Source organism: Symphalangus syndactylus, chromosome 12, assembly GCF_028878055.3.
Source record: "Symphalangus syndactylus isolate Jambi chromosome 12, NHGRI_mSymSyn1-v2.1_pri, whole genome shotgun sequence".
NCBI lineage: Eukaryota > Metazoa > Chordata > Mammalia > Primates > Hylobatidae > Symphalangus > Symphalangus syndactylus.
Window position 1 is genome coordinate 81,389,884 of NC_072441.2, and position 23,034 is coordinate 81,412,917.

Genomic DNA, 23,034 nt, shown 5'->3' on the forward strand with positions numbered 1-23,034 from the left:
TTGTATAATTGTCTATTTCTCCCATCAATTCTGTCAATTTTTGCTTTGTATATTTGATGGTGTGATATTAGGTGCATAAAGGTTTGTAATTGTTGTATCTTCAGCTGTATTAAACCTTTGTGTATATATATATATATGTGTGTATATATATATGTATCCTCTTTTTCTCTTATAAGTTTTTTCATTTAAATTCTGTTTTATCTGATAGTAATATAACTGCTTCTGTTCTCTTTTAGTTACTATTTGCATAAAATATCTATTTTCATCCTTTCACTTTCAACCAACTTGTATCATTGAATCTAAAGAGAATTTTTTCTAGACAGCATATAATTGGATCATGTTTTTTAAATCATTTTGCCCATCTCTGTCTTTTGATTGGAGAATTTAATGCACAGACATTTAAAGCAATTACTGGAGGGGAGGGGCCAAAATGGCCGAATAGGAATAGCTCCGGTCTGCAGCTCCCAGCAAGACAAACACAAAAAGTGAGTGATTTCTGCATTTCCAACTGAGGTACCCAGTGCATCTCACTGGGACTGACTAGGTGTCTGGCATGATCCACAGAGAGCAAGGAAAAGCAGGCTGGGGTGATGGTTCACCCGAGAGGTACACGGGACAAAGGGACCACCCTCCCCCATCCAAGGGAAGTGGTGAGGGACTGTTACCCACCCAGGGTAATATGCTTTTCCCACAGATTTCTGTAGTCCAAGAATCAGGAGATCCCCTCATGAGCCTACACTATCAGGGCCTTGGGTCTCAAGCACAAAACTGGGCAGACCCACCGCAGCTGCTCCCATTGGCGGCTGTTTGGGCAGGCACTGAGCTGCGGAGTTTTTACCTACACTGGCCGCACCTGGAACTCCAGTGAGGCAGGAGAACCAATCACTGCCATGGAAAGGGGGCTGAAGCCAGGGAGCCAAATAGCCTCACTCAGCAGGTCCCACTCCCAAGGAACCCTGCAAGCTAAGACCCACTGGCTTGAAATCCCCGCTGGCCAGCACAGCAGCCTAGAGTCTGCCTAAGACAACTGAGTTCCTGGGAGGAGGGGTGGCTGCCATTACTGTAGCTCTAGTTGGCAGTTTTCCCCTGTCAGTACTAGGGAAACTGGGAGGTTTGGACTGGGCAGTACTCCCCACAGCACGGCACAGCACAGCAGCAATGGCAGATCATGGCCAGACTGCTTCTTTAGGTGGAACCTGGATCCATCCCCCTTCACCAGGCAGGGCCTCCCTGCAGGAATTCCAGCAACTCCAGCCAGGGGCTTACAGACAGAATTCTCATCTCCCTGGAACAGAGCACCTGGGGGAAGTGGCAGCCATGGCCTCAGGTTCAGCAGACTTAAATCTTTCCTACCTGCTAGCTCTGAAGAGTCTGACTGATCTGGACGAGAGGGATTCTCCCAGCACAGCACACCAGCTCTGCTAAGGGACAGTTAGACTGCTTCCTTAAGCAGGTCCCTGATCCCATGCCTCATGACTGGGTGAGACTTCACAAGAGGGGTTGCCAGACATCTCATACAGGAGAGTTCCAGCTGGCATCAGGTTGGTGCCCCTCTGGGACGAAGCTTCCAGAGGAAGAAGCAGGCTGCCATCTTTGCTGTTCTGCAGCCTCCACTGGTGATACTCAGGCAAACAGGGTCTGGAGTGGACTCCCAGCAAACTGTAGCAGACCTGCAGAATAGGAACCTGACTGTTAGACGAAAAGCAAGCAAACAGAAAGCAACAAAAACATCAACAAAAAAGAGCCCACAACAACCCCATCCAATGGTCAACAGCCTCAAACATCAAAGACAGATAAATCCACAAAGATGAGGAAAAAGCAATGCAAAAAGGCTGAAAATTCCAAAAGCCAGAATGTTTCTTCTCCTTCGAATGATCACAACACCTCTCCATCAAGGGCACAGAATGAGACTGAAGCTGAGATGGATGAACTGACAAAAGTAGGATTCAGAAAGTGTGTACTAACAAGCTTCACTGAGCTAAAGGATTATGTTCCAAACCAATGCAAAGAAGCTAAGAACCATGATAAAAGATTGCAGGAGCTGTTAACTAGAATAACCAGTTTAGAGCGCAAAATAAGTTACCTGATGGAGCTTAAAAACACAGCACCAGAATTTCATGATGCAAACATAAGTATCAATAGCCGAATTGACCAAGCAGAAGAGAGAGTATCAGAGCTTGAAGACTACCTTGCTGAAATAAGGCGAGCAGACAAAATTAGAGAAAAAAGAATGAAAAGGAATGAATAAAACCTCTGAGAACTATAGGACATGTAAAAGACAGAACCTGTGATTGATTGGAGTACCTGAAAGAGACTGGGAGAATGGAACCAAGTTGGAAAATGCACTTTAGGATATCACCCAGGGGAACCTCCCCAACCTAGCAAGACAGGTCAACATTCAAATTCAGGAAACCTAGAGAACCCCAATAAGATACTCCACAAGAAGATCTGCCCCAAGACAGATAATCTTCAGATTCTCCAAGGTCAAAATGAAGGAAAAAATGTTAAGGGCAGTCAGAGAGAAAGGCCAGGTCTCCTACAAAGGGAAGCCCATCAGACTAACAGCAGACATCTCAGGAGAAACCCTACAAGCCAGAAGAGATTGGGGGCCAATATTCAATAGTCTTAAAGAAAATAATTTTCAGCCCAGAATTTCATATCCAGCCAAACTAAGCTTTATAAGCAAAAGAGAAATAAAATCCTTTTCAGACAAGCAGATGCTGAGGGATTTCATCACTACCAGAAATGCCTTGCAAGAGCTCCTGAAGGAAATACTAAACATGGAAAGGAAAAACCATTACCAGCCACTACAAAAACACTGAAGTACACAGACCAATGACACTATGAAGCAACTACATTAACAAGTCCACAAAATTAACCAGCCAGCATCATGATGACAGGATCAAATTCACACATAACAATATTAACCTTAAATGTAAATGGGCTAAATACCCCAATTAAAAGACACAGAATGGCAAGCTGGATAAAAAGGAAAAGGCATTAACCGACTTCTTAACAAATGTCATCAAGGTTATAAAAGGCTTCTGGAAGTTATATCTTATGTTCAAGATTTAAATTTTATAGACTGTTTGTAGAATTCTGAAAAACAAACTTAATTGACTTCTTGCTGTTTTTATTAGGGCTTATTGTTTCAAAAATTAAGTATCCTTATTTTGCTTCAAAAACCACAGTACACCTGTTGTTAGATTCCAGTCTTGCCTAATGTTTTTCAACTGTTATTATTTTCTGCAGTTTGGACCAAATTCTAATTTTCTTGGCTACAAGTCTTCAAAATAATGTTTTCAATTCTTTTCCTTCTCTTTCCCCCCATTTTTCCTAATTGAGAGTCACTGAAAACTAAGCTGTGCTTTCTTAAAGCCCTACGAACTGAAGCTGGACAACTTAAACTTTGGAAGAAAATAATAGCAACCTATTTACATACATAAGCCACTTTCATACCCACCTACTAATATATGGACTTCAGAGTCATGTGTCCTACATCGATTTTCCAGAGTTTTCCTTTTGTTTGTTTTTCTCCCTTCCTCCCCCTATTTTCTCTTCATACGACATGAGACTTCACAACCTGCTAAAATGAGCTTTGCTAATAACTCAGGACCTACCCATCTAGGAATAAACCATCCTAGCCATGAGAGATCAGATGAAACCTGGGAAAAGAGACTCAATTTCTTCTAAAATGCTTTCTCCAAAAGATTTTTTAAAAGAAAAGGGGAGAAGAATGGTAGGAAAATAAATCTCGGGGCCCCCAAATCACTAAGCTAAAGGGAAAAGTCAAGCTGGGAACTGCTCAGGGCCCCACCTGCCTCCCATTCTACTCAAAGTCACCCCTCTGCTCACTGAGATAAATGCATATCTGATTGCCTCCCTTGGAGAGACTAATCAGAAACTCAAAAGAATGCAACTATTTGTCTCTTATCTACCTATGATCTGGAAGCCCCCTCTCTGCTTCCTGTTGTCCCACCTTTCCAGACCGAACCAATATTCATCTTACATGTGTTGATCGATGTCTCATGTATAAAACCAAGCTGTGCTCTGACCACCTTGAGCACATGTCGTCAGGACTTCCTGAGGCTGTGTCACGGGCATGCGTCCTCAACCTTGCCAAACAAACTTTCTAAATTAACTGAGACCTGTCTGGTTTCACAGCTGGAATGAAGTTAAAACAGCCCTCCCCAAATCCACTTCCTTATACCAGGGCTCATTTTGCATATAAAAGCCCAGTTGGCCAGAGACTCCTAACCAGACCTGAGAGGCCAGGGAGCTCAATCTTCTGAAGTAAGAGTTCCAACCTGAAACTGTTTAGTATTCACCTAATTGTATCTTATTTTGATTGAGGTCTTCTTGCAATGCTAAGGCTATGGTTATTTAAAATGGATTTGCAATTTGTACTTAAGGGTACTGTAATGCCCAACCTTGTTTTTCCTTTTTCACCTAGCCTTGTTTCCACCTGAATAGACTCTCCCTTAGCTAAAAGAACCAGACAAACCATCTTGGCTCTTTCACTAGTAGCCCCTTCCTCAAGGACTTAACTTGTGCAGGCTGATTCCCAGCACATCCAAGAATGCAGTTAACTGATAAGGTACTGTGGCAAGCTATATCTGCAGTCCCCAAGAATTCATCTGATTGATAACGCCCAAAGCCCCACGTCTACCACCTTGTAATAGTCTTAAAGCCCCTGCACCTGGAACTGTTTACTTTCCTGTAACCATTTATCCTTTTAACTTTTTGACTACTTAACTTCTGTAAAATTGTTTTAACTAGACCCCCCCTCCCCTTTCTAAACCAAGATGTAAAACTTAATCAAGCCCCTTCCTCAGGGCCGAGAGAATTTTGAGCATTAGCTGTCTCTCGGTCGCCGGCTAATAAAGGACGCTTAATTCGTCTCAAAGTGTGGCGTTTTTCTAACTCACTCAGGTACAACATTTTGGAGGCCCCCCCCGGCGAGATTATTATGCCACCCAGTGAGAGCTGGTCTCACTCTGGTCTCCCCCGAAAGGACGGCTGGCTCAGAGTGGGGGGGCGCCACCTGAGGAAAGAATTTTCAGGTCCCCAAAGAGTGACCATCTTCCAGAGGAGAGTAGATCGACTACCATGTGAGTGCCCTAAAATTCAACATCTGAGTCCTCAGCTTCTGACCCCGGGGTCAGGTAGGTCAGATTTGACTTCATTTCTTGTAAGAGAGAAGCGGCCCTGATGAAGGCATCCCTCTTTTGACTCAGCCTGTTACTCTAGGATGCTAGTGGGTTGAGCCTTGGTTTTCTGGTAGGCGCCTTTGTGTCTTGGTTTGGGTGGGAAGTGGTCCTGACAAGGACCCTCCCTTTACTCAGCTCAAGACCCAGGACGCTGGGGAGCCGAGCCTTGGTTTCTAGCAGACCGGTCTCTCCCTCTCTCTCTCTCTCTCTCCCTCTCTCTCTCTCTCTTTTTCTATCTCTCATCTTTCTCTTGTTCAGGTTTCCTGGAAAATCTCTGGGAAAGAGGAAAAAAAAAATGGTGTGTGGATGTGGGAGGACAAAGGCTTGTGTTTGTCTTCCAGTTTGTAGCTCCATGGCGAAAGCTATGGAGTTCGAGAGGGCCCTTACCTGCAGTTCCGTGGTGACCTCATAAGGCTTAAGGCAGCATCGGGCATAGGTTGATGCTTAACTCAGGGGCTTACAGAATTCTTCAGAGTGTGTACAAGCAAAAGGAGCTTCATAGCACATATTTTTAGAATATAAATAAGAGAAAGACTATGACTTGGGGTGACAATGTATTGGTTACAAGGTCTACAGATAATTAAGATACAGAAGCAGATGAGAAGAGGGTGTCCAGCATCTGGTGGTCAGCTTCTCAAGGGCTTGTCTGTGCACCACATTACTTCTGCTTGGACTTCTGCTGAGCTGGGCCTGAAGTGACTGTTGAAGGATGTGGCTCTGGAAACTTGGTGTAGATTGGCTCAAGGACCTTGGCGCAGCCTGGCTCAGGGACCTTGGTGCAGCCTGGCTCAGGGACCTTGGTGCAGCCTAACTCTGGAATCTTGCTGTTTCCAGATTCCAGGTTCTAGGTTTTGGGTAGCATGGCTCCTTGGTTATGGGAACAAATGGTTCCTGAGGGGGAGGCTGGCTGTGTTGTTTCACCTGCTGCTGTTGAAGCTGACGGGGTGAGGTAAAGGGCTGCTTCTGCTTGTGGGAATTCATGCTTCAAAGGATGCTGGACCTAGAGACAAAAAAGCAGATTCAGTGCTTTGATTAAAGAGGAATGAAGCCAAATTCAATGCCAAACATCTTATTGCATGTCCCCAGAGGAATGAGAACCTTGAACTCCTGGGCTCTTCTCTTTCTTCCTGTTTTCTGAATGTAATATCAAAGGAAACTTTGATAATCCCCAAGCAGTTTCAAAGGGAGAGAGTTAAAGTTGATTTGTTCTGCTCCATATAAGTCGTGTCCTCTTAGCTTCCATTTTTCTTGGTATATCTAAGAGCATACACTAGAGAGGGAGCCTAACAAGCCTCCAAGGACTGATGGGAGGTCCCAGATTTGCAATAATTTGGAAAGGTCAATAGTCTAAAGTCTACTCACTTTTGCCTACTTTATACAGTGCCATAGTTCTCATAGGAAAACTCCATCTAAACCTCCTCCTGAGACCCATACGATCCAGCTGTGACCCTGTTTTCACACGTTGCCCACTGCACGTGTTTTCTGGAAGGCTCTCCATGCCAACACTACTTGTCTACACCTGCCTACCCCTCCTGGCTGCCCTCCCTGATCTCATTGTAAGATTCTCCCATGGGCCTGAAAGCTTAAGGAGATGAATAACTGCTCCCTTCCCAGGCCCAGTCCCAAGGTGCAATGCCACTTGTGTCAGCAGCATGCATCAGCAAGATAGCAGAAGCAGGAAGAGAGCTGGCTGGAGGACACCTGCCCCAGCTGGAAGACACGTACCCCTGAAGATCTTGAAAGAGGCCATCCAGGTACAACATAGCAGTTGCGTCAGACTAGGACACTTCCTGTTTACAGGAGACTATAACACCTTTGCCCCGTCCTCACTTGGGGCTGACGCCATTTTAGGCCTCAGCTCGCCTGCACCCAGGCGCTCATTAAAACAGCATGTTTTGTCTCGCGTTGTCTATTGGCACCTTCTCGGGGTTTGAACTGATACAAGAACCTTACACTCATCTTCCTTATTTTGCCACAGCATGGTACATGATTTGTCCTCTCTACTGATCACTCCCCATGCTGTATGTTTGCAAAGTTTGTGCATGCTATGTTCTCTGATAGATCATAGGTTTGTGTAGCAAGGAAGAATTTAACTTTTTTTTTCTTTTTAAGAAGTAGGGTCTTGCTATGTCGCCTAGGCTGGCCTCAAACTCCTGGGCTCAAGTGATCCTCCAGCCTCAGCCTCCAATGTTGGTGGGACTACAGAATGTGCCACTGCACCTAGATTTAAGTTTTGAACATCCAAATTGTCTAATGCAGTGCCTTTGATGCTGACGATTCTCAAAATCATACAGATGATTAAAATGTCACTAAAAGTGCCCTAGGCATGGAGTCTAGTTCATTCCTCCTGCTCAAGGAATAGCACTCTAAAGTAAGTCACTTCCCTTTTCTGAGTCTCAGTCTCACAGCTGTAATCTGAGTGGGAAGTCAAAAAGAACTGCTTTAGTACTGTTGTACCCGAGCGAGTTAGAAAAATGCCACACTTTGGGATGAATTAACAGTCCTTTATTAGCCCGCGACCAAGAGACGGCTAACGCTCAAAATTCGGCCCGGAGGAAGGGGCTTGATTAACTTTTATATCTTGGTTTAGAAAGGGGAGGGGGAGGGTCTAGTTAAAACAATTTTACAGAAGTTAAGTAGTCAAAAAGTTAAAAGGATAAATGGTTACAGGAAGGTAAACAGTTCCAGGTGCAGGGGCTTTAAGACTATTACAAGGTGGTAGACGTGGGGCTTTGGGCGTTATCAATCAGATGAATTCTTGGGGACTGCAGATATAGCTTGCCACAGTATCTTATCAGTTAATTGCATTCTTGGATGTGCTGGGAGTCGGCTTGCACAAGTTAAGTCCTTGAGGAGTGGGCTACCAGTGAAAGAGCCAAGATGGTTTGTCTGGTTCTTTTAGCTAAGGGAGAGTCTATTCAGGTGGAAACAAGGCTAGGTGAAAAAGGAAAAACAAGGTTGGGCATTACATTCCCCACTTGTGTTTTTGGGGAATCAAATCATTGATTCTTCAGGTATGACAAGGGGGTTATATTGAGTCCTAAGATCCATAAGTTTGACAGAAGGTATGCGCTATTTTACCAAATTAAGAAACCAATTAAATATACAAGGCCCAAAAATTAAACTTAATAGTATGATGAGAGGTCCAGCTAACCCAGTGATTAAAGTAGTTAGCCAGGGGTTCCAGCTGAACATGCTTTGATACCAGGGGATGTTATTTTCTCGTTCCTGTTGGCGCCTATCTAGATTTTCTCGAACTTTTTGGAGTGTATCTTTTATGACTCCAGATTGGTTGGCATAGAAGCAACAACTTTCTCCTAGAGCTGCACATAATCCACCTTAAGAGAGGAATAATAGATCTAAGCCTCAGCGGTTCTGAAGTACTACTTCAGCCAGAGATTCTACCTAGGAGTGTAGTATATCTATGGCAGACTGGAGGTTACTTAAATCAGCATCCACCTGTTGAGACAGGGACATTAGTCCAGTTTCTCCTTGAACCAGGGCAGCCGTACCGATGGCTGCTGATCCAGCTATGCTAAGACCAGCCAAGAGGGGAGCCAGAAGTGGGGCAGCTCGGCATGTCCTGGGATGTAGTTCTGGGGGAGCAATGAGGAGCTGTCCTTCTGGTCCACTGTACACATATACCTGGGGAAGAACATGAACTGACATGCACAAGAGAGGTCCTGGTTCAGTTCCATTAATGTGGCAAGTGAGACCTGAGGTGCAGGCCAACCAGGTATTGTTAGGCACTTGGTAAGAGACTGAGGTACTTATGGAAGTAAGCAGGGACTGATTACACATAGCCTGAAAAGGAGAAGCAGACAAGTTATACCCGGTGCTAATCAGACAGGAAGCATTTCCAGACACATCTCCTAGTGTGAGAGCACAGGGTCGGGTATGACAAGATAGAGGGCCACGTTTAAGAGTGGCTTCTACTCCTAATCCTACATAATAAGGGGGTTTTGCTTTTAAACATAGCCAACAATCTTGGCCTAGTTTAGGCTAGGTAATGTTAAGGAGATGGTGTACTCTGCCTAGTATAGACATAAGGCTGGGTTGAAGATGATGTCCTTGTAGCCGGGGCTTAGGAACTAAGAATGGTGGAGGAACAGTTAAATCAACTTTGTCAGGGTGTTTCTGGAACATAGGGTCACCTAGATCAGTTAAAGGCCCGATTGGCTTAGGTGGACTCCATGAGACCAAAATTGTTTTTGGATGGTGAACATAGTTCCAACATCGAATCCTGGGATATAAATCCTCAATCCCCATGACATGCCATAATACCACTGAGCTGAATTAGGGTCATGAATAGTTATAGTAAGAGGATTACAATTCTTTTTAGTACATGATTTAGGATGAGAAGCACGACTTATGGAAAGAGTTGAAGATCTAGTTGATCCCCCAGAGTAGGTGGCTAAAGTTACACCTGTCCAATCAGGGCAGAAAAACTGGTAAATATCTCGACAGCTAGCATCAGGGTGATTTCCAGGACAGAGGTAAAAGTCAACATTTTGGAGTCCCTTTTCTGCACCTTTGGAGTTTCCACATCCATTTTGGCTCCCAGAGTGTCCAAATCCTGCTCCAAGGTCAACACTTCCTGCCCCTATGACCGGTAAGTTGTATTGTTCTTCATGGGTGCAAGCTGGCTCTGGGAACAGTGCACATAAATTGACTGCAAAGGTGACTTCCTTGGAAGTACCAGCCCTCCAAGTAGTGTTGGCGAATACACGTCCTGTTGTGAAAGAGGTGAGGAGGAAGGAGTAGGAAGGCACAGAGGACATTATAGGCAAAAACAAACAAGAGAAGTAAATAAAAAGAATTAATCTAACAGTTTCACCCAACTTAGGCACAGTTTTAAGGGACCTGATCCAAGCTTGGGGACCCATGTTTCTAGTTGGGCTCTGTTGGCCTTTTTGATGCGGGAGTGATGAATCCAAGCAGGAATTCCATCCACCTTCAGAGCTGTCGGCGTTGTGAGGATGATGGTGTGAGGTCCCTTCCAAGCAGGAGTGAGTCCTTGTCTCTGGAACTTTTTAACAAACACTAAGTCTCCTGGCTGGAATGAATGGCAGGGCCCCGTCTGTTCAGGAATTGGATTGGGATGGGCTCCTCGAACAAGTGGCAGAATAATATCTTGTACCTGTTGGAGAGACTGCAGGTACTGCAACAAATTAGCTTGTGATATTTTTGCCAAATGGGCATCTCTTAGCTTAGGCAAGATAAGCAGTGCCCGCCCATACATAATTTCACAAGGCAAGAACCCAGCCCGATAAGGGGTGCACCTTACTCTAAGTAGGGCTAAAGGAAGGAGACTTACCCAATTTTCACCGGTTTTTAAAATTAATTTTGTAAGAGTGTTTTTTAGGGTGCGGTTCATGCATTCTACCTGCCCAGAGCTCTGGGGTCGATAGGCACAATGGAGCTTCCACTGAATGTTTAACTCCTTACTGACCGACTGAGCTATGGACGAGGTGAAGGCAGGTCCATTATCAGACCCTATGGCAGCAGGCAGCCCGTATCAAGGGATGATTTCATTGAGTAAAAACTTAACTACTGTATTGGCAGTTTTGTGTTTGGTAGCAAATGCCTCAGTCCATCCGGAGAAGGTGTCTACTAGTACTAAAAGGTATTTGTACCCAGCCCAGTGTGGTTTTACTTCTGTAAAGTCAATTTCCCACTTTTCTTCTGGCAAGTTTTATTTGGAGACAGTGGCCTGGGATGGGCTTAGGACCTTGCTTGGCATTTACCTGGGTACAGGTTGTGCACCGGAGAGCTGCTTGATCTGTTAGGCTTTGAAGACGGGGGATTCTTCTTTGTTTTTGATGGCCTTTCCTGCTGAGGTGAGTAGCCCGTGCTCCTGGTAGATGGCTCCATGTACATGCACAGTAGCAAAGGCGTACCTGCTGTCAGTGTAAACGTTAATACGTTTATCTTTACCCCATCGGAGAGCCTGAGTGAAGGCGATCAATTCTGCTTTTTGCTATGAGGTGTTTGCTGGTAAAGCCTGAGCCCACAACACATCTTTCTCTATGGTAACAGCTGCACCAGCCTTTCATACTCCCTACTTGAGAAAGCTGCTACTGTTTGTGAACACAGTGGCATCCACCTTCTCTAGGGGCACATCTCGAAGATCGGGTGGGCCAGTTTCGGTAGTTTCTAACGGTTCCTGACAGTCAAGGATGGTAGCTGGATTTAAACACCATGTGGGAGAGAAAGTCAAACGAGGCTGATCTAACAGTAAACTCTGATACTGCAGGATGTGAGCATTTGACATCCATTTGCCAGAGCACTTTGAATTAAACTCTCTATGGCATGAGGAGCCATAAGGGTTAAATTTTGGCCCAGAGTTAACTTATCAGCCTCTTGGACTAGGCTTGCTGTAGCCGCTAAGGCTCGCAGACAACTTGGCCATCCAGAGGCCACAGGATCCAGTCTCTTAGATAAATAGGCCACTGGGCATCTCCAGGGTCCTGAAGTCTGAGTAAGCACCCCTTTAGCAACTCCCTGGCTTTCATGGATAAACAGGTGAAACGGCTTTGAGATATTAGACAGGGCTAAAGCAGGGGCTTCAGTGAATGCCTTTTTCAGGTTTTGAAAAGCCTGCTCTTCTGTGTCTGTCCAAATTAATGGACCATTTCATTCTGTACCTCTTGGATAGCCACCACTAAGATTTTTGTTTGTCCTCTGAATGCATTATCAGTGGCCTTTTCAGCTGCCTGTGTTGCTTGTTTTTGTTTTTCAAACTCTTGGTTGTCAAAAAATCTTTGGGATTTATTCCAGCAAATCCCTCCAGTTTTTGGAGTTTTCTTTTAATATCTGGGGCTGCCTGAGCCACAAATGCCAAATTAAGAGCACGGCTATTTTCAGGGGCTGCTGGGTCAAAAGGGGTGTAAATCTGATAAGCCTCCTGGAGGCACTCTAAAAACACTCCTGGTGACTCATCGGGCCCCTGGACGACTTCAGTCGCCTTAGACAAGTTTATGGGTTTCCGAGTGGCTCCCTTAATACCCGCGAGGAGATACCGGTGAAAATCATCCAAAGCTCTCCTTCCACTTGAGGAATTTGGGTCCCAGTTAGGCCGGGTAGAGGAAAAGACCTCCTCAAAGAGGTCTCTAGCTTCCTCCTCCAGTCTATTGGCTGATGCAAGGAAGTGCTTTCTGGCCTCTCTCTGGATATGCTCCCTCCCCTCAGAGGTAAAGAGAGTTAAAAGGAGCTGTTGGCAGTCATCCCAGGTGGGCCGATGGGTCCAGAGTATGGAGTCCATCAGTGAGGTCAAAGCCTGGGGCTTTTCAGAGAAGGGAGGATTATGGGTTTTCCAATTATACAAGTCAGAAGTAGAAAAAGGGACATAAACCAAGAAGGGGGCTGAGTGCCCGTCACCCAAAGGGACTTGTGCCTCTCTCAGTGGTAGTAGAGGGGCTGCTTCCTCCCACCGCGGCTGCAGTCGAGAGGCAATGGGTGGCGAGCCCACAGGGGACGTTGTCAAGGAGACATGGGACGACCCTAAGGGAGCAAGTTGGTTGTAAGGCGGTGGGACTGGGCGAGGGAGACTCTCCTCTTCTTCAGAGGGAGGCAGTACAGGGGGAGCCGAACTGGCTGAGGGTCAAGGTGAAAACGCGGCCTGGCTCAGGAGGACTTTGGAGGTGGAATTGTGAATGGCACACGAACAGAGCCATGGAGGAGGATTCTTGACCAAACTTAACCATTGATTTATATAGGGAAACTGATCAGGGTGGCCAGGAGCTTCAGTAACAACCCGCCACACAGCTTGAACAATTGTAGGATTCAATGACCCTTTAGAGGGCCCCCCAACTCCAAACTTTGGCCATTCTACTTTACAGAGTGTCCGGAGCTTGCCTTTCTTAAGGCGGACTCCATAATCCTCTGAGAAACCAAGAGAAAAACTTTTCAGCATACACTGGAGGGGGCTCCAACCCTTGCAAGGCCGGGAGGGGGTGTTTCCCTTTTTTTTTTTTTTTTTTGGGAAGGCAATTTAACAGAATTTGAGCAGAGATATCAGATCCGACACGGACAGAGAAACTCACTCCCTGGGTGGCTGCAGTATCAGAAAAACAGAATTAACATAACCAGAAAGAACAGAAAAGCACAACAGCCAATACCACTTGCTACATTGCTGTAGCTTTAAGATTGAGGGAGGGGGACTAGAGGCCAGCCCGAGGTCTCCTGGGTTGTTGGATCTAGGCATTCTCCCTCTTCTTCTAGAACTGTACCTAAATATATTTGGTGTCTCCATGACTCAAAGGCAAATAGCTTAAATTTAGCTCTTTTTTTCAAGGGTTCAAGGAGGGAGAGCAGAACCAAGTCCTAGAGACACTGAACTTGCTGTCACACCAGAAAACGAAATGTGCAGGGTAGGGGGCAGGGACGAGGGGGAAAGGGACCACTCGGGTCATTTTTAAGATAAGAGATTAGCCACAGGGGAACAGAGTAGGAGTCTAAATGAGGTAAAGCATGACGGGCATAGGTTTCCCTACACAGTGTTTTATTTAAGGGCACAGGAAAAGTTACAGAATGACAAAAAAGGTGAGCAAGGAAATCTGCAGAGTGGCTGTTTCGAACCCACCACAGGTTTAATCTAGAGGAGGTGCAATCACTTGGACGTGGGGTATGGCAATCTAAATGCCCACAACCTCCATGGTGCCAGAAATTTCAATCAGATGAATGTTCTTCACACTCGCTCCCGTAACAACACCTGACTTGCCTCTGGCAGAAAAGACAGGACTGTGGTGGCCAGCCTAAACAACTGATGAGAAATTTAACCTCTTGTGACAAAAAATCAGCACTAAGGACCTTGAAGAAGTTTTTACCCAGACATCTTGGGCAATACCAATGTCCTGACATGCAAAACCTTGACAACCACTAAACAAGACAATAAACACTAAACAGAACAATAAACATAAAACAAACAATTTGACCCTAGGGCATGTAAACAGTTTTGACAGTTTTTTTCCTTTTTTTTTTTTTTATTTTAGACAGACAAGGGGAGGGGGTCCCATGATGGGATCAGTCAGATGCTCTCCTGGCTGCTCCCCCTGAGGGGACTTGGGCTCCTCTTAGCATTCATTGGCAGGCCGGTATAAACCCCTGACAGAGAGGAGTTGGTGTAGAATTCATCTATCTAAACCCAGTACTGTATGTTTCTATGTGTTTGGGGGGGGTATACTTGGGGGTGTTCCTGGAATGACAATGGGTATTCTGTGATGGTGCATAGAGATTGTCACTTTGGGTGACCACGGGCTCTCCTCTTGCACTGAACTGAGTCATGCCTGTGTTCCATGGTGCCTGCTCCAGGCCACCTCTAATCCTTAGTATCCTTCCCACTAATTTCCTGTCTGTTCCTAGAAAACTTTACTCCTACATATTTGAACTTGATATTCTATTTTGCTTTATTGGTTTTACCTTCCAGATACCCCAACACATATAGACATACACACACACACACTCACTAAAAGGCAGATTCATTTTAAATAGTCACGCACTCACATAATCACTCACACAAGCTCTATTCTCATGGGCTCAGGCAATGTTACCTTTTGCTGGGTACTCACCATGTACAGGGAGGCCTGAAGTTGGAGGAGCAAGAGGGAGTGGAGGATACACAGTGCCTCCCTTGCATAATTTTGCAGTCTTGTCTAGAAGTTAGGACATTCATATCTTTTTCACACAAATACTCACTATACAGTCTCTCTCTCTCTTTCTCTCCCCCATTCCTTTTTCTTTCTTTCCCTCAGAATAACCCACAGAAACAGATTTATCCAGTAATTCCAAACAAGGTGTGGGTTTTAAATAGGGATTAGGATTGCACAATTTAGGTGAGGTGAATAACTGGCCACCAAGTTAGGAAAGAGTAGGTAATTAAGGTATAAAACCTCAGGAGTGAAAGGAGACTTAAAGAACACCTAGTAGAGTTGCTCCATTTCTTAAAGACATTGATACCCAAAAAGTTAATTAAGGTAACCCTGAAATTATGTTTCTGCATCACCCTGGAGCATAATTCCTCAGACTCCCAGCTTCCAACTCTCCTGCAGCTTGTCTTTTTTATTTCAGGGGTGACCAACAGATTTTCAGGTCTGTGTTGAGTGGCTCTGGGATATTGTAGAATGGTCTCTAACAGTAGAAAGGATGACAAAACTTCTGAAGGGCTACAGTAATCACCGGGGAACAAATTCCATTTCTTGATAGGTTGCATGGTTCATAATATCAAGGAAGTGTGAAGCCAGTGACAGGTTACGCCTGCATGATACACAGGTACTCCAGATAGGTTTTACAAGACCTCAGAGATATTTGGAAATGATGAGACAAAAATTGTCCAAAGAATCATTACAAGATGATGAGTAGTTGTCAAACTGGCAAGAGAGAATGATGTCACTTGGGCCTGTTAGGTATGCGCAGGATGAGGTGGCTTCAAATTACTGCTGATTCCATGATAGAAAGTCTAGAAATAATTTCAAGACAAATCACAATTAAGTAGGCTGATTCTGGGTGGGGAAGTGGACTCTATGATACACAGCTATTATGAATGTAAAGTCATGCACTTACTTGTTCCCATTGTTTGGGGCTGCTTTTTTAAAATACCTATTTATTGTGGAAAATGTATCTCTCACATAAAAATTGTGATTTAAGGCATTTTTATGTGGGCTTTTTTGGTATTCATTCTATTTACAATGTTGTGTGTCTTTGTTTATATATATATATATATATGCATGTGGGTTGATGGAAGAGAAAAACATCTCGATACTTAATATAGCAAAATATAAACAGTGGTTATTTCTGGCTGTTTAATGTTAGTGTTCATTTTAATAGCTATCTGTTTTTCACATTATGAATTATATAATAATTTTTTTTTCCTTTTTTTTTTGTTTTTTGAGATGGAGTCTTGCTCTATCACCCAGTGTGGAGTGCAGTGGCTCAGTCTTGGCTCGCTGCAATCTTCCCTCCCTTTCTTTCAGATATTGCTAAGTAACAAGAATAATGTTCTTCTAGCAGTAGCCTTGCCAGCCAGCTCCTGTAATCTTACCCGCATATTCTGTTACATATTCTTCCTGGGGTCGAGAGACATAGTCTTCAAGTGTCGGGTACCTTTCACGTTTCCACAAAGCCCACCTCACCACTGTCCACCACTACATTGTCTCTCCTCAGTGTCTACCTCTTCAGTAACCACCTAGACAGTGTCTGCCCGAGTCTACTTTGAAGCCTCCTTCATCTGGCCAGCAGCAACACATTCCCCAAAGCAGTCTCAGAAGCTGGCAGGGGGAAAACATGACAAAGACAGATGTATTCTCCCTCTCATGGCTCTCCATCAAATGTTCTTCAAAGCCTGAAATGGTGAAGAAGGCCTCTTCACCAAGCTTCAGTCTCTGATCTCCCTGGGATGAGGCTAAACTAAGAGAAGGATTCTTTCCTGACTTTATTGTCATGCAGCATTCCAGGGTAAGCGAGGAAAGGACAAGCCCCAGCCACATCAACTTTTCTGGAGTCTCCAAAGAAGGAATTTAAATCAAGTTCAACTTTCTTACAGTGATCTGTCCAACTTTCTGTGCTCTGGGCATTGATTTCTATCCTTATAGTGATTGTGTTTATATATCCACTTCCTGAATTATGTGCCTCTTTCATGATTGTCTTAACCTGATTCCTACAGTAAGTTGTGCCTGACATTAATGCCTCATAGGCAGGAAGTTTATTTGGGAATGCAATCCCAAGGAAGAGGAATAATGGACAAAGGGAAATACAAGAAGGAAGGAATGTCCATTCAAGAAGGCATTACCATTTTGCACATCACCCAGAACAGCTGATAGTCAAGTCCATGGGACTGTTTTTTAACAGCAATTCAGTAAATTTATTGACTTATTTTAGGACTGTAACAATAAAATTGTTTTCATTTTAGCACTTACTCATTTATAATTGCAAAGACATTGCCTTATAGGTCCTCGGATGATGGGAAAAGGGAGAGAAAGTGACTTTGTAATGTAATTAGCATATATGATGTAAGTTCATGATTATTGAAAATCCCTGTACTAGTTACTGTTGTAAACACTCTACTGTTATTAACCTATTTAGTCCTCCCAGCAACACTGTGAGATAGCTACTACTATCTTCATTTTATGTACAAAGAAATTGAAACACAGTTTAGGGTAATAACTTGCCCAGAGTCACCAGTAGCTCAGCTGGGACCAGAACTCAGTAAGTCTGGCTGCAGAGTTCACACTTGTAACCACTATTTTACAGTCACTTCTCAAACATAAAGTACCTAATACAGGTGCTCTACTGATAGCTCAACAATGGTTAGTTCCTCCCAACCGTGTACTTTCTTCCTGAAATATTTTATTATAATTACTACAAAGCTATTCAAAATTGAATGCTGAAACTAGTGTCTTACCTCTTTTTTTATTGGGTCATATAGTAGTCCCCCTCCCCCTACCCCTACCCCTACCCCTACCCCTCCCTCTCCTTCTCCCTCTCCCTCTCCCTCTCCCTCTCCTTCTCCTTCTCCTTCTCCTTCTCCTTCTTCTTCTTCCTTGTTCCAGAGGCACACATGCAGGCTTGTACATGAGTAAATAACATCTTGCTCAGGGTTGGTGTACAAATGATTCCATCACCCAAGTTGTGAGCACAGAACCTGACAGGTAGCCTTCCAACCCATTCCCATCTTCCACCTTCCCCCCAAGCACTCCTGAGTGTCTATTGTTCCCACCTTTGTGTCCATGTGTATTCAATGCTTCGCTCCCACTTATAAGTAAGAACATGCAGTATTTGGTTTATTCTTGCATTAGTTCACTTAGGATAATGGCCTTCAGCTTTATCTATATTGTACAAAGAACATATTTTAGCAAAGATATGAAATCAATGAAGACGCCCAGCAACAGTGAACTGAATAAAGAAAATGTGGTACATATACATACATCATAGAATACTATGCAACCATAAAAAAGGTCCATGGATGGGACTTTCTGATGATCTTTAAGAAGTAGTCTCAGAACTCTCTGCCCTGGAGATGAAGGCAGGAAGTATTTATCCATTGTCTTCTTTCACTTCCCCTCACTATCATCATTTGTCAAATCTGTGCCCATATGTATTGACTCCCCCACACTTCCCGGTTGTACACACAAAGGCATTCCACAAGTGCCCTGCACTCCAGTATCATAAGAGCCCCAGATCAAGAAGAAAGAGGTATGCAGTGTGGTCTGCAGAGCAACTTTATCAGGTATCTACTGCACAAAGCCCATCCAAGCTTACGTGAAAAGAGCCATATGACTGTGTATGGATAAAAGGCAGGGCAGAGAGAATTTGTAGGGATATCCACAAGGTGTCAAGTACAGTTAATCAGAAAGGTCAGGCTTTGATGTTAATAAAAACAATTAGCAGCATTCTTTCATCCTGAGAAGGACAGACATAAAAGTCAGAGGCATATGGGGAGATGATAGTTGCAATCAGCAGCCATATGGCTTCCCAGTAAATCCATGGCTGATCCAGCACTACTGATGAGGAAATTGAGCTTTCTTGTATAGTGAAAAAAAAAAAAAAGCAGTGGGGGAGTGGGGGAGTCTTTACACTTAGCTATTCAATGTAATTTAGAAAAAAAAACAGCAGAAGAGTAAAATGAGAAAGTCTAGAAGCTAGAATGAGAACAGTGCTGACTGAGGGAGAGGAGATATATCAAGTGAGTGCATCAGGTCAACACCTAAAGAGCATATTGAATGAAAGTTCCCCCAAGACCTGTGGGTCTAGGAAAGACATGGGAGGCAGGGGCCCAGCCTCAGAGCTGAGGTTCAGGTCAGCCAGGTCCTGGGCCTGGTGGCATGGAGAACTGAGAAGCAGGAAGCAAGTTGCCTTGGGCCTGATAATCCCACCATATTGCAAACAAATTGTGCTTATAATTTCCTTTGTAGGGTCTACAGGGAGCAGGTTTGAGGAGAGGCTTGTGTCCAAGTCCAGAAAAGAGCTCAATTGATGCAAGAGGCATGGTGATGACAGTGGCCACAGACCAAAGTGAGGTGACTACTTAAACAAGGAGAGAGAGAAATAGATAAGTGGATGTATTCATCCGTTTTCATGCTGCTGACAAAAACATAACAAGGACTGGGCAATTTACAACAGAAGAGGTTTAATGAACTTACAGTTCCACATGGCTGGAGAGGCCTTACAATCATGGCAGAAGGCAAGGAGAAGCACATCACATCTTATATGGATGGCAGTAGGCAAAGAGAGAGCTTGTACAGGAGAACTCCTCTTTTTCTAAAACCATCAGATATCTTGAGACTTATTCACTGTCACGAGAACAGCACGGGAAAGACCTCCCCCCGTGATTCAATTACTTCCCACCAGGTCCCTCCCACAACACGTGGGAATTCAAAATGAGAGTTGGGTGGGGACACAGCCAAATCATAGTGGATAAAATGACAGAAACATCTGTCTCTTGCTAAGCTCTTACAGCTTTTCTCAGCTTATACCATGAGGCCTGCCACGAGGAAGGATTTCCCCTATAAAAAAATTTCCTGGTAGTTCTCAAAACAGCCTCTGGTGTCTCTTTGCAAATAACATCATCCATCCATCTCTCCATCCTTCCGTTCATTCATTTATTCTATAATTGTCAATTCTCTGAGCAGCTACTACACACCAGGCATCATGTGAAGATGGAAGGTAGAACAATGGCTAAGCAGAGGAACCTCTGGTGGTAGCTGGGTGGTCCTGGGCTCAAGTTCATGAGAGGTGACACAGCTGTGCAGCCAGCAGTTACTCTACAAACATTTAGATGAGTGAAATAATGAGGGAGGGACCATCCAACACCTGAGTTTGAAGGATAGTTTGGATTTTCCAAAAACCACACTTGCAACAGGTTGTATACTGCAGGTAGGCCTGGATTAGTGACCTAAGTTTCATCTTATCTTGAGGGAGAGTGAACTTTGATGTAAGGGCTCAGGGAATCCCAGCTCCTTTGTTCCTTCCCATGTTGGCTGCAGAGAAGGGATTCCTCATGATAACCAGTGTCTTCAGGGCCTACTGTCACAATGGACAGAATAAATAGATGGACTAAAAGGGCCAGGTTGCTCCAGGGCTTCCGAACGTGACCGTTCTTCCCAGAATTTCACTGCTGAGAACTCTCCTTCACAGACTGAGGTCAGCCAGCCCCTATGCTGTTTACCCTGAGTTCCTCCTTGGAAAAAAGGCCTTTTAGAACCAAAATAATCATTTTAGTTTCTCCTTTCCCCTGCCAGGCACGAGTATACTGAGTGATGTATTAACAGAATATTACTATTTTTCACCTGGTCACCATGCCCTTGGCCTTCCAGAATAACCAGAAATACCTATTGTTTATCTCTACATCCACTTCAAATATTAAACAGCCCTACAAGTGTCACCTGTGCTGAGGATTAGACTCTTCCAGACGATAGGACTGTGTCTGGTTCCAGCAGCCCCAGAATGTCTTCCTTCTCTCTCTTTCAGCCCACGCCGCCCTTCCTGTAAACACTACACCTGGGAGCAAAGGGTGATCAGGGGGATAAAGCCCAGGTGACATCCTCATCAGACAGCAAGTGCCACAAGTTTCATCACAAAAGTTGAGTCAACAGGTGGATGACGGAAGAGGGGTGAATCACATCTGACAGGTAAGGAATGTAGGCACAGCAGCCCAGATAGATCCTGTTTCCTTGAGGCAGGGCTTGTTCCATGCATAAAAAGCCAGTTGGCTGGGAACACTACACCAGTTCTAAGGGATCATACAGAGTATTCCTCTCTGCACACCAGGTGAGTCTCTTTACTTGGAACTCTTTAGCTTCCATTCTAGGTATTTAATTTTTATTAGAGTCTCCTTGGTATTCTTGGTATTTTTTTTCCTCATTATTGAATTTTGTCATAGCCATGCAGACTGTTCAAATGAGTTATAACCTCTAGGAATATCTTCATTTTAAAAGTAATCATACCGTGGGCTTGAAGAGACTCTAGACATTATCAGTTCTTCTTCATTCACTCTTTCTGTGTCAGCAAGAAGGGGGTTAGTTTATTCAAGGATCCATAATAAGTTTGTAATAGGATAAGGACTAGAACCCAGGTCCACAGCACTTTCCCTGACATTATAATTCCTTCTTATTTATAATTTTAATACAGAGAATTTTATTCTTTCAACAGATACTTTTGTGAGAGCTTACTATATTTGGCAATTTGTTTGCAAAGAAATAAGCAGCAGAAAATGTACTCTATGATACTACAATTTAATCAAGAAATAAGAGCTAAAATGCATTGTATAATAGTAACTTATCAGTGCCAGGTGATTACGGCAAGCTCTGTAACAGTTTGGGAATACAGAGATTTCTGGAAGGTTTTCTCTACAGAAGCCACTAAAAGTCCCATATGAAGCGATCTGTGGTGTTTGGTTAGTGCTTGAAAGAGTAGGAACAAGGAAAACATTTAAGACAGAGGAGCACTTGAGCCAGGCCACAGGTGGGATTTTTTGGGCTCTAGAGAGGTCAAAGTTATACAATAGATGATAAGCCATGCTATTTATCAGAAATGAGTAGGTAGATTTCATTTATTAGATTTTTTTCCAAATAACCTCACATTTCCAATGGTCCAGTATTATGAGTCTCATATTCCTGCTAGAAGCCTGTCATTGTGCTGTGTAGGAAGAAAGAGAACACCAGGAGAAGCCCTGCTCCAGTGGAGCAAGAGCAAATCATCTTTAAGTTCCTCTTCTTCAAAGGCTCAGAAATTAATCAAGTATTCTTTGTGGTCAAGAAGGGGAAAGAACATTTGCTTTTTAAGAGACCTGAAGTGGTATTCACCATGGCTTCTTCCCTATTATTCTCTGTTTAAATCATCTGTTCTGTCTCTAGGACCAGCCACTGTTGAAGCATGAGTTCCCAGCAGCAGAAGCAGCCCTGCACCCCACCCCCTCAGCTTCAGCAGCAGCAGGTGAAACAGCCTTGCCAGCTTCCACCCCAGGAACCATGCATCCCCAAAACCAAGGAGCCCTGCCACCCCAAGGTGCCTGAGCCCTGCCACCCCAAGGTGCCTGAGCCCTGCCACCCCAAAGTGCCTGAGCCCTGCCAGCCCAAGGTGCCTGAGCCCTGCCCTTCAACGGTCACTCCAGCACCAGCCCAGCAGAAGATCAAGCAGAAGTAATGTGGTCCACAGCCATGCCCTTGAGGAGCTGGTCACCAGATGCTGAATCCCCTATACCATTCTGAGTATGAGTCCCCTTTGCCTTGCAATTAGCATTCTGTCTCCCCTAAAAAAGAATGTGCTATGAAGCTTTCTTTCCTACACACTCTGAGTCTCTGAATGAAGCTGAAGGTCTTAGTACCAGAGCTAGTTTTCAGCTGCTCAGAATTCATCTGAAGAGACTTAAGATGAAAGCAAATGATTCAGCTCCCTTATACCCCCATTAAATTCACTTTCAATTCCACTCTTGACTGTGTGTCATTTACTCTACAACTTCATTCCTTTCCCTCATGAAGCAGGAGCTGTACACAGAGATGGGTTGGTGAAGAAGGGCTTTGTCCAGAAGGCATCTGATACTCGCACTAGGAGGGTGAAGGGCTGCCCCCCCAAGCATTCCTGGGCTGCCTATGGGAGGTTGTGCAATGCCGCCTAGAGGCTGTTGCTTTGGGCATCCAGGGCTGGAGCAGGGCTCTCCTCTTGCAACTCAGTGAGTCATGCCAGAGTTTAGTTAGCACTTGTCTAAGCTGACTCTGACTCACTAATCCTGATTGCCTTCTCTCCAAATCTGGCTTTTAGACTGCTAACTTACCAGCCAATTCCTGTTTATTCCAAGTAATGTTGTTCCTACATATGCTAACCTGCTCCTTCT

The 23,034-nt window shown here is 44.3% G+C and overlaps 2 protein-coding genes across 9 annotated transcripts; one reads left to right on the top strand and one right to left on the bottom strand.

Annotated features, from left to right (window-relative positions):
• Positions 1–5,868: 5,868 nt before the first annotated feature.
• LOC134734715 (cornifin-like) lies at positions 5,869–6,191 on the bottom strand. Its single transcript, XM_063628084.1, has 2 exons — positions 6,071–6,191; positions 5,869–6,017 (listed from the first exon to the last, which is right to left on the bottom strand). The coding sequence occupies exons 1-2, from the start codon at positions 6,189–6,191 to the stop codon at positions 5,869–5,871; spliced, it is 270 nt and encodes an 89-aa protein (XP_063484154.1).
• On the top strand, positions 6,089–22,629 carry LOC134734714 (cornifin-A). 8 transcript variants are annotated; one of them, XM_063628078.1, is made up of 4 exons: positions 6,106–6,159; positions 6,862–6,964; positions 20,673–20,833; positions 22,058–22,394. In XM_063628078.1, exon 4 carries the CDS (start codon positions 22,077–22,079, stop codon positions 22,344–22,346), a length of 270 nt encoding a protein of 89 aa, XP_063484148.1. In that variant the 5' UTR covers positions 6,106–6,159; positions 6,862–6,964; positions 20,673–20,833; positions 22,058–22,076; the 3' UTR covers positions 22,347–22,394. The 8 variants fall into 8 exon arrangements, with proteins under 8 accessions (XP_063484151.1, XP_063484148.1, XP_063484147.1 ...); XM_063628077.1 differs by having other exon boundaries at positions 6,114–6,159; positions 6,825–6,964; XM_063628081.1 differs by lacking the exon at positions 6,862–6,964 and having other exon boundaries at positions 6,089–6,159.
• The last annotated feature ends 405 nt before the right edge of the window (positions 22,630–23,034 follow it).